This window comes from Tenrec ecaudatus, chromosome 10, assembly GCF_050624435.1.
Source record: "Tenrec ecaudatus isolate mTenEca1 chromosome 10, mTenEca1.hap1, whole genome shotgun sequence".
In the NCBI taxonomy this organism is placed as follows: Eukaryota; Metazoa; Chordata; class Mammalia; order Afrosoricida; family Tenrecidae; genus Tenrec; species Tenrec ecaudatus.
In genome coordinates this window covers 125,978,223-125,990,367 of record NC_134539.1, presented here as the reverse complement: position 1 = coordinate 125,990,367, position 12,145 = coordinate 125,978,223, and the positions used below count along the sequence as shown (strand labels likewise).

Sequence of the window (12,145 nt, the reverse complement as noted above, 5' to 3'; positions counted from 1 at the left end):
TGATGAGCAATTTGAATCCTGTTCATTGTTATGCAAATAGATAACTAATTCTGCTAGTACTGTGTTAAAGAAAGTACCTCTTCCCATTTAGTAGGTTTCTACTTTGTCAAAGATTAGCTGTTTCTAGGTGTTTAGATTTATTTCTGGGTTCTCAAGTCTGTTCATTTGGTCAGTATGCCTGTCACTGTAACAGTACCACCGCGGTTCTGACTACAATCTCTACATAGTAGGTTTTGAGAAGAGGATATGTGAGACCTCCTACTTTGTTCTTTTTAAGAATTTCTTTGATTACATGAGGTCTTTTTCATTTCAATATAAAGGAGGTGTTTGGTTTTCCATCTCCTGGAAGGATAATGATGGAATTTGGATTCAGATTGCATTATATATGAAGATTGCTGTGGGTAGGATTTACATTTTCACCAAGTTAAGTCTTCCAATCCATGAGACACTATATTCTTCCATGTGTGTAGGTCTCCTTGGTTTCTTTTAGTAGCTGTGTCTTGTAATTTTCTTTACACAAGTCTTTGATAGCTCTGGTCGGATTGATTCCTAAATACTTGATCTTTCCAGCGGTGGCTATTGTAAAGGGCACTGTTTTCCTGATTTCCTTTTCAGAACTCTGTTTGCTAATATAGAGGAATCCAATTATTTGTACATTAATCTTGTACCTTGCCACTTTGACGAATCCTTCCGTTAGTTTCCATCATTTCCTCATGAAATATCTGGGATTTTCTTTGCATAGAATCAAATCACCTGCAAATAGAGATATGTTTACTTCTTCTTAGCCTATTTCAATGCCTGTTATTTCCCTTGCTTGCCTTACATCTCTTGTTGAACAGGAGTGGTGAAAAAAGACATCCTTGCCTGGTTCTCGTTCAAGAGGGACATGTTTTCCATCTCTCTCTGCTTGAATGAAGTTTGCTGCTGGTTCTGTGTATATGCCCTTAATTATGTTGAGGACTTCTCTTCTTGTTTGCTCAATGTTTTTATCAAGAATGGCTGTTATATTTTGTCTTTAAAATGTCTATAAAATGCCTTTTCTGCACCATTTGACAAAGCCACGTGGGTCTTTTGTTTTATTTGTGCTGTGGATGACACTTACTATTTTCTAACGCTGGGCCATCCTTACGGACCCTGTGTGAGTCCCACTGGCCATGGTGTCTTGTTTTTTAAATACATTGTTGGATTCTGTTGACTAGGGTTTTGTTGATAGATGTTGTATTTATGTAGAGGTACACTGATCTAAACTTTCCTAGTTTGGTGGAATCTTTACCTGGTTGTGATATCAGGGTTGTAATTAGTTTTACCAAATGAATTTGGGAGTATTGCATCCTTTGCTATATTCTGAAACTGTTGGAATAAAATTGATATCAGCTCTACTCTAAAAGTTTGGTAGATCTCTCTCTCTCTCTCTCTCTCTCTCTCTCTCTCTCTCTCTCTCTCTCTCTCTGAGGGAAGTCTGCTGCGGACACCACGATGATCACATGGAGCCAGGCAGCGGGTGGAGCCCACTCTGACCGAAAACCAAATTTTTCTTGCAGTTCAAATGTCACCTTTTCTCGATTAAGTGTTCACTGTAACCATTTGGCTCATTTCCAGTGTTTGGGCACCATTGATTCTGCCACTTTGTGCCTGTTTCTTGTTTCGTGTGCACTGTTTTTGAGGAGGAGGTTGTGAGAAGACAGGAGTGCGTAGCTCCTGCTACATCTTGATTGGAAACCCCAATGGACACTTGTAAGTCCCCTCCTCAAACGGACATCTCAGCAGCATTCTGCCGCGCACATCCTTAGTTGTCTTCCAAGGCTCTGACCCGTCTTCCTCAGCCTCCTTCACTGTGTCACGTGCTGTTTCCTCTACTTACAGTCTCCATCTTCCATGTCTTTCCCTTGCACATCCCTACACATTCTCAACCAAACACAAATAAACTCAATGACAATAAGTCGATGCTGGCTCCTGGAGCTCCCATAGGACAGGGTAGAACTGCCCCTGTGAGTTTCCATCTTTGTCCAAAGGAGCAGCTGGTGGATTCAAACTGATGACCTAGCAGATTGCAGTCCAACCTGTAACCACTACACTACCAGGGCACCTATGTAGTCTCAGGCCATAGCTTAATTTTCACACATTCTTGAGGATCCTTTCTCAGCTCCCTCTCATAGAACCTTGCATGCTTTCTCGAGAAGGGGGATCATCACCCTCCAGTTAATTATTGACGTGATTTGCTGAGTGATCCACTAGCCCGTGAACTCTGGAGGGCAAGAAATGTGTGTGTCTTGGCTGCCAACTTGTATTCTCAATGCCTGGTGCATTCAGACCTTCAGTCGGTACTGCCCAAATGAATATGTGCATTTGTCCATCCAATTCTGTGCATGCCAAGATTTATAATAAACACTTTCTGCCTAACCAAGAGGAAGACTTATCACAGACATGTCCTTTAGGCAGTCATTACCACCTACGTGACCGTCCCTTCCCCCTCTAGCACGACAGAGCCTGCGGGACTCAGACATGGCTCTTCCCCACAGGGCCGATCCGAGATCAGAGCACTTGTACGCATTTCCTTCTCTCCCTCACATTCTGTGGATTTGCATTAAAGAGTAAGGTGACCTGTGTCTTTTTGGAGAGGTACACTGCCCAAATGATTTTTGGACCTCTAAGATGAAAATTTATGGAAAGCACCTTTATTTAAGGGGGTGCAGTAAAAAGAAAAGAAAAGAAACTTTTCAGAAGAGGAAGAAAAGCAAGCTGTGGGAAAATGATAGATACAAGTTTAGCTCCCTTTTGCCATCTGACTCTTTGGTTTTAGGTAGACGGAGGAATGAGAAAGTGGTCTGTAACTCAACCGGCATCTAGAATACATAAATCCTGTTCAATTTCCCTCTGGAATATCTCCCCTTTTCCTATTTTCCAGCCCCACTAACACCACCTTATATCATCAAACGTCCCCAAAGTGGCTCCTCTGCTGACAGACCCCCCTCCAATTCCACTTCCCACATTTCTGCCAGGGTAGCCCATCTAAGCCCCTGACTTACGCCCTTCAGTAGTAGCCAACCTTTCACCAGGACACAGAAAGGCTTTTGTCAAAACCTTCTCCCCGTCCTCCTCCATCACAGTACAAGCCCCAAACTGGGCAATGTGTGCCTTGGTTTCTAGTGTCTGACGTACATATTGTGCGTTGCAGTGGTTAAGCACGGGGCTACTCACTGAAAGATAGATGAATCTTGGGGAAAATATGCTCAGTGAAATGAATTCCAACACAGAGGATGAACAGTCCATAGTCCCACTTATAGGAAGTATCTAAAATACACAAATTTATAGAGACAGACGTATTTGTGGAGAAAGTAGGTTAGAGGTTTCCAGAGGCTGGCCAGGTGGGTGTGAGAGAGGAGGAAGAATGGGGAGTTCTTGCTTAATGATGGCCTTTCTGTTTGTAGCGGGGAGCTTTGGGGATTAGCACGTTGTTATGGTTGTACCTTCTTGTGAGTGCAGTTAATGTCACGGAATTGTCCCTAGAAGAGGGCTTGGAACTGGTTCTTTTCCATTCGGACATGGCTGAAACTACAAAAGACCCAACTATGTAAACGGTGGACGAACCACAACATGAACTGGGATGGGAAAATGCACTTGAGGTCCTGCTAGACATTGCAACAGTGGGGCGAGGATGGCGCAGGTCGGGACGCGGTTTCATGCCCTTGTATGGCCGGGTTGCTGTGTGTCCGTGTGACCTCAGGGGCACCTAATAACAGCATCTGCTAGAAACCTCCTCTTTCTCTCTAAATGCACGAGCCGCGCGTGCACTGCTTAGCAACCAACTCTCTGGACCAACCCAGTCAGATGCACTGAAGCCCTACTCAAAGACGGTGGCTAACCATGCCATGTTGAATGGGCGTCGAACCTCCACAGTCCTGGCCATATTCCAGTATCTTGCACCAGGCTCCTGACAGGGCACACCGTGCCTCTGCTGAGTCTCCTTTGCCAGCACTCTGACCTGTCATTTTTCTCATTTCAATCATCGTTCCAACACACCCACATTTTACAAAGGCAAGTCTGTTCCAGCTTCGCTTCATTAACCATGACTGAACCAGGAAGAATCAGTTCAAAGCCTCGATCTAAAAATGATTAAGATGGTATGTTGTATGCAATGTTTTATACCACAATTTTTTTTTAAATCCTAAGTGGTTACGACCCCATATTATTTTCCTTTCTCTTAGGAAGATGGCAGAGGTCCCCAGAGGCATCAATATAATTACACTTGTATTGAGAGGTGTCTTACCTGCTTATCCTCAAAACACAGTCATAATCAGACCCTGTAGATTGTGTTACATTAAACGTCCCCCCTTCGTAGCTCTTAGACGTTGAAGAGACGGGTCACAAATTATGAATCGTGTGCCTCTTTTACTTTTAAAAAAGGATAACAAGTTTCCCCACAATGTTATTCTCTTTTCTAGACCTTGCTATCCATGCTCTAGGTTTCCGTCAGAGACCCGCATCATTCCAAACAGTAAAAAATCCCACAGAGGGCTTCTATTTAGGGTTTCCATCTGGTTTGAACCTAGATACATTCCTCTTTGGCCACCAACCAAAACCAAACCAAACCCATTGCCATGAGGGTGTTCCAATGCACAGTGGCCCTTTTCAGACAGAGGAGAATCGCTCCAGAGGGTTAATGAGACTACACATCTTTATGAAACCAGGCAGCCAGTCTTATCTTTCTGTGCTGGAGTGGCTGGTAGGTTTGAACAGACTACCTTGAGGCTAGGAGGCCAATGCTGGGCCCAGGAGCCTGTGACTCCTCTTTCCCCCATAGACTCAGCAGGGTGCCTAGATCTCCTTGCCTTGATTTCATATAAGGGTTAGACTTGCATCCCGGGTTTTGATGCAGTCTGATGCAAAAAGTTAACTTGTTTGGCTTCTAATAAAAAGGCTTGGATGTGAGTCCACCCAGAGGGACTCAGAAGAAAGGCCTTGCAAGCCACACCTCCCCGCTCCCACCTGCTCCCCCAAAACCAGCCGTTGAAATCCCTGTGGGATACAGTTCTACTCTGATACATGTGGGACACCCCAGTAACTGGGGCTGACGCCCCAGCAACTGGTTGGATATCCACTCCCGTATACCTTTGGTCCATAAGAAAATCTGAATTTGTGCCTTTGAAACATGGTTGCAATTTATTTTCACAAAGACATTGTGCGTTTAAATTGGGGTCTCCCCAAAACCAGATGATCCAGCCCAATTTGATGTCAAGCAGAAACGCTAGGAAGACGTTCAATAACTCATTGTTCAGTTCAACAGCCGTCATGTCTGAAGCCGGGAGTGAACAGATGATAAGTCTATGTCAATGAAGCGGCACTGTTCCAACTACCAGCTCAGCTACAACATGAGTCCTACTGCTGGGGGTCTTGAATATACAGCCCAGTTGATTCCAATTCACAGTGCCCCTGGAGGAGAGAGAGCAGAACTGCTCCTTCGGATTTCCAAGGCTGTGTGAGTCATTATGGGAGAAGATCGCCCCATCTTTCTCCCAAGGAATGGCTGATCGGGTTGAACTGCTGACCTTGGGGTTAGCAGCCCAACATATATACGTGCGTGCATCTATATGTACAGATAGTGTTCATCCAGTCAGCTAAAAGTTATCAGGCTATTACTAGAGGCCAGGCTCTGTGAAAGGGAGACACAGAGATGCACATTACACAGAAAGTAACGCCAAAGGGGGCCTAAGCTAGAAAGGCTGAACAAGAAACAGGAGGAGACCAAAGAGGGGGAGGTAGATTCTACCTTCAGGAGCTGGTCAAGTCTTACAGAGAACTTGAAGCTTGGGCTGGGTCTTGAAAAGAAGTAGGTGTAAGCCAGCGGTGGGGCTCCAATTAGGGCCGCAAAGACAGCCTCAGACCCTCCATTGTGCTGAGCTTGAGAGTTTACAAAGCACGTTCCCTTGTATTGTTCGCTTTAATCCTCCAAACAGGCTAAGGATTAGCATAAGGGATGTCTGGGCTCTAAAGACCCTTCATTTCAAATGATGGAACTCGGGGCCAGAGGAGGTAAATAATTTTTCAGAAGTCCAACAGTTAATGAATGGCAGCCAGCCCTGAAACACAACACCAGTGTAAGTTAAGGTTTAATAGCAGTGGTGTGCTGGAGCCAACTCGTACTGGCTCAGGAGAGCCAACTGTTCAATTTTCAGGAATTTTGAAAGCCTATTTATTGTCAAACTCTTGGTAGCTTGAAATCAGCTGTGGTGGGAGTATTGACACCACAGCTATCAGCAAATGCTACAAATCGGGTCTTTGGGGTTTTTTCTTTCCTGATTTTTTTTGAAGGAGGGGGGGCACGCGAGCGGGACAGTGGATTCACAGCATACCACTGTTTCTGGGCAATATGATTTCGTGAGAAAGCTCCTCTGTCCATAGAAAACTACAGTCCTACCCGGGGCTGGGCTCAAAGCTTGTCTCGGACTCTCTCTATATGGTTCAGAAGTCAATTATTAGGAAGGAATCACCTGATTGGGTGATTTGGCCATTCTTAGAAATAACAGCGCTGCCCAAAGAATGTTAGGACTTGTCGATTATTTTTTTTGAAGTGGCTTACTTGACATGTGCCCAATGTCTGTGAGGAAAGTAAAAGATTTAAGATGCAGCCCCAACCGCAGTGGGGAGCATTTCCACGTCTTCACAGATGTGAATATCGACCAGCTGGCCCGTTCATATCTAGGTCGTTCTTGTCCCTTTTATAAATTCCCGTCTGTGTTTGCTCTCCTGCCAGCAGCATTTATGGGAACTCACAAAAAATAACTGGTAGCGGTGCTGGGATGATTTGTAATTTTTTAAAAATCATACTTATCTAAAACAAGATGGGATTGTATCCAGTCTGATGGGATTGTATCCAGTCCATCCCGTGTTCTGGGTTGGAAACCTGCCAAACCTGCATCTCTGTAAACCTCTTGTTTATTTCAGTCGTATCTTCTGAGAGTCCTCTAGACTTGAAGGGACACCTCTCCCTACTCTGCCTTCCTAAAAGTACTACCTCCATTGACCTAGTGTATAAAATGGTTAACACAGTTTTAAATAAACAGTGCCCCTGAAATGCAGATAAGTCAAATGAGGCCAGCCGCCCAATCAAAGTATCTTGCCGGGACCGCGCAGCCCCTGGTGGAGCTGCACAAGGTGGCGCATTGTGCATTCACGTCTTCAATGTAAACAGCCCCACCTCAGCCCAGCTCGCTGTCCATCTCTTGAAAACGCCACAAGTGGCATACTTGAAATATCAGACATTTTTCTTTAAAACATCTGGGGTTCTCTTCAAGCGCCGGGGACTGAGCTTTATATGCCGGGGTGCCTATGTGGGCAAGAGGTATTTACAGATACTGAATTTGCTTTGCACACCAAAAGCAAAACTATCACTTCTCTGCGTCTTCCTATATGATCCTTCCAGGTGGGTGCTGCAAGCGTGTCTCTGGGTTTCTGTGAACTGCGTTTCTCTCACACCACATCGTCCAAGGTTCGGCTTGGTTTCATTTTGGTTTTTTTTAAGCTTCTCAGAAATATCAGATATTCAGTGTCTTTTGTCGCCGTTTGCTAGTTGACAGCACAGTGTCCCCCAAGTTACCAGGACTCTGTTTGTTTGCAGAATTTGCTCGGAACACACAACCTGGGCCGAGTTTACTATGAGCCCATCAAAGACCGGCATGGAAACATCCTCCTCGTGACCATCCGAGAGGTGGAAATGCTCTACTCCTTTTTCAATGGCAAATGGATGCAGATCTCCAAGCTGCAAAGCCAGCGGAAGTCTTTGTCAACTCCCGAGGAGCCCACGTCCCTGGACATTCTGCTGATAACCATCCAGGTAGGTGCTCCTTCCATTCCCTGGGAGGTTTGAAGTTCTAAACACATGTGTTGCAGCTCTGGTGAAATCTTTGGATGCCCTTGGCCTGGAGAAGGTCCAGAGGCACACACGTAAGAGTCTCCTGATCCTGCTCATTCACACTCGAGATCTGGAATGCATAAAGCAGTGCAAATTGTGGGCACCCTGAAAATGCCAATGAGAGACCCTGAGGGAAATGATGAACAGAAGGTCTGCTGGTAGCATACGCCAACATGAAACCAACACCTTGAGCAGACAGGAGTATCTAAACCACGCTCGCCCCTTAATTCCATTGTCCACCAACTTTCTGAAGTCCCTGCATGTGTGTGTGTAAAAATATGTGCAGGCACTTCTGCGGGGAGGCGGGAGGGAAGTTCTGATTCACAGCCACCCTCTAAGGCAGAGCAGAGCTGCCCCATTAGGGTTCCCCAAACTGTTGATCTTTATGAAAGTCGACTATTGCATCTTTCTCCCCAAGAGTGGCTCGCGGGGTCCAAACTTTTGGTTACTGGCTGAGCATTTAAATGGATGGATCACCAAACCTACCCCAAATGAAACCGACAAGCATCAAGTTCATTCCCGCCCACAAAAACCCTATAGCAGCGGTTCCCTTTGGGAGTCAAAAAATCCTTTCACAGGGGTTGTCCAATTCATCGCAGTAGCAAAATGACAGTGATGAAGTAGCAAGGAAAATAATTTTATTGTTGGGGGGGCGGGGGTCACCACCACATGAGGAGCTGTATGAGGGCCGTGGCATGAGGAAGGTTGAGAACCCCTGCCCTATAGGATTTCTGATGCTGTAAATCTGTACAGACAGGGCCAGACAGCCTCATCTTTCCCCCAAGGAACAGCTGGTTGGTTTCAACCTTCAGCCTTGCATTCAACAGTCTACCCAACCATGCCAGTGGGGATCCTTGATTTTTATATGTCTGTTCTCTGTATGTATAATGTGGTGTTTGTGTGTATAAACACATCACTTGAACAAAAGCACCTTTATACATATTTACACTTGCTGGACTTCACTATCATCTCATCGGGCAGACAGGCATGAAGTCCACTGTAGGAATGAACTGACTCACACTCAGAGAGGATGAGTGACGGCAGCGACACCGGAAGCAGATTTAATCGCGTTAAATTATGAAGAGCTTCATGGCTCTTCCCTGGCGTAAGCTGCTTCCAAGGCCCTGGGAGGGATCCTGGCAATTTTACATCCATAACGTTTTACTCTTTTGTTTAAAGAAGAAACCAAAGATTTCATTAGCCTCGGGTGCCACAAAACTTAGATCAGTTCACACAGAGCTGAGACTTGAATTCAGATATTAGAAGCCCAGAAGAATCCAGATATTAGAAGCCCGGACTTATCTTGGCGACTCCGTATCTCATTCCAGGATAAGAGTGAGGGTTTCGGTGAGTAGCTGTGGATGATTTAAGGGATAAAAAATAACTCATCTGAGTATAGATGAGCCCTCAAAATTCAAAATCCGGGCAGCTGAGAGCCAGACTCTTCACATATTTAGGTGGCAGAACCAGGACACCAATTCACACCTGTTGTGGAATCCGTGCTCTCTGTCTGCCGTCATCCTGTGACCATGAGCATCTGCGTATTCCTGTGCCTTTCTTGCTTTATTAAAACCCATTGAGGGTGATGAGTTATATAAAATGTTCTAGTTCAAGGGGGGAGAGGGGAATTGGCCAAGGCACCTATAGTGGCCCCTTTCAACCAATTGACCAGGTACATTTGACAGCCAATCTGGAGGGACAGCCCAGTCACACACAAGCAAGCCCGAGCCAGGCCTTGGCCCCAAGAGTCATTAGTCATCTCGCTTATTTCCAGTCCCTACAGAGGGATGGCTGGTTCAAGCGTCTCACCTTTCTATCACCTGCACTGGTCCAAACAAGAACAATGTCCCTTATAGGAAAGGTATGCTAATTGGTCAAGGCCAATACCACTGGATTGGATTTATGGGGTTTCTGATTCATCTGAGATTGATAGAGAGTATGTGTGTGCGCGTGGAGTAGGTGGGGGCAGGGAGCGCAGACACATTCGCGCTCCCCTCTTCACCTTTTATAAGCAAGTGCTAAAAGAAACATTTAAAAATCATAATAAATTGAGCTTTTACAGGGTGACTAATACACTAATCCCCTATAGGGATAAACTGGGGTCTGGGTTACCTTCGCTCCTAGAAACACAGCACAGGCCCCAGCATGATATAATACCTGGTTTCTACGAGACTTATTACATTAAAAATGTGTTACAGGTGCAGAAAAATTCCAATCTGGCAAAAAGCTGTTAGAGAAGGAGACCAAAAATAGAGGCAGGATCAGGTTTCCACACAGATCCAAGTGGAAAATTTACCCCCGCTGACTGGAACATTCCCGCTTGATGTCATTCCCCACCCCACCCCCACTCACCCTCCTCCTCCCTCACCTTCTTTCTCCCCTCTCCTTCCCTTGAACTTGTTCATGTGCAAGTTCAACTTGAAGCTGAAGAAAATTAGAACACATACACAAAAGCCAAAATATGAACTCGAATACGTCCCACAGGACTATCACAGGAATAGATTTGAGAGAAAGAAAGAGAAAGTAAAAAGAAAAGATTTGACGCAGTGAACCCCAGCAGCTAAGAGCCAGGCAGGATGCTACACATCAGCGGCATCATAGACGAAGAAAGCAAAAGGTCATTAAAAGACCCCAAAAAGGGGAAAAGACCACAGTGGATGTCAGAAGAGACTCTGACGCTTGCTCTTAATCACAGAATAGCTGAAGCACGAAGCACGTGGAAGGAACGAGGAAGGAACCGAGCTGAATGAAGGTTCTGAAAGGCAGCCCAAGAAAACAAAATACTATCACGAAGTGTGAAAAGACCTGGAATTTGAACAGCCAAAGGGAGGAACACACCTGACAATGCTCCTGCTGGAAGAACTGACGGAGAAGAAAATCATTCAAGCCTCGAGTTGCTGTCCTGAAGGATTCTATGGGCAAACTTGGGACAATGCAGAACGCATCAAATGAACACGGCATAAAGACACGGCCACCGTACCAAAAAGAACAGACCGACTTTCAACCACTTCTGGAAGTCGCATATAACCAAAAGCCAATGGTGTTGAAGGACTTAATCCAGCCGGCACTGAGGACATTGAGGAGACAATCAAAAATAAGATGTTTTAAGAAACGGGTGAACTTCCGGAAGAGATGACTCACGTATGCCAAGAAATTTGGAAGACAACTACCTGGCCAATCAACTGAAAGAGATCCGTGATCTTGCCCATTCCAAAGAGAGGTGATCTTACATAATGCAGCAATTATCTAACTAGATCACTAACACCACAGGCAAGTAAAGCTTGGTTGAAGATCAATCAAACATGACTGCAGCAGTATATCCACAGAGAACCACCAGCGTCAAGCCTGATGTAGAAGAGGACCTAGAACCAAGGATCTCATTGTGGAGGCCAGATAGATCGTGACTGAATGGAGACAACGCTGGGAAGAAGTTTACCTGTATTTTATTGGCCACACAAAGACAATTGACCGCATGGATCATTACAAACTGTGGGTAAAATTGCCGAGAGTAGGAATTCAAGAATATGGACTTGTGCTCTTGTAGAACCTGTGCATAGGCAGAGAGGTAGCCATTCAAACGGAACAAGTGGAAAGTGGTTCGAAATCTGGTCAGCTGCATGGAGATTGTATTCTTTGTCAACACTTACTAACTTTGGATGCTGAGCAAGTAACCTGAGACAATGGACAATATGAAGGGAAAATGCAACAAGATTAGAGGAAGGTGAATTAACCGCCTGTGACATGCAGCTAATACAACCTGCTTGCTGAGTGAAAAGAAGAAAACCTGAAGCACTTACTGATGAAGTTCAGGACGAATTAATCCTCAATATGAAAAAAAAAATCCTCAGAACTGGAACAATAGACAGTATCATGATACAGAGAGAGAAAAATGAAAGTTGTCACAAGATTTCCTCTTACTGGATCCACAATGAACACCCATAGAAGCAGCCTATCCAGATAGACAATCTGTTGTAAAAGGCCTCTGTTAACGTGTTAGGAAGCCAATGTATCACTCTGAGGACCAAGCTACGCCAGACTCAAACTGTGGCATTTTCACTCACTCCCTATGCGTGCAAAATCCGGACCATGAATAAGCATACTAAAGAATCCGAGCCTTTTAAGTATGATGCTGGCAAAGAATGATGACTATACCACCGACTGCCAGAAGAGTGGGCCAAGCTGTCTTAGAAGAAAACAACCAGAATGTTCCTTAGAAGGAAGGATACCAAGACGATG

The 12,145-nt window shown here is 45.1% G+C and overlaps 1 protein-coding gene across 1 annotated transcript in view; it reads left to right on the top strand.

Moving 5' to 3' along the window:
• ANKFN1 (ankyrin repeat and fibronectin type III domain containing 1) overlaps positions 1–12,145 on the top strand; it is a 175,464-nt gene that overhangs the window by 111,891 nt on the left and 51,428 nt on the right. The window contains exon 11 of the mRNA XM_075559286.1: positions 7,616–7,831. Within this exon, the coding sequence (XP_075415401.1) occupies positions 7,616–7,831 (216 nt within the window). The remainder of the gene's footprint in view (positions 1–7,615; positions 7,832–12,145) is intronic.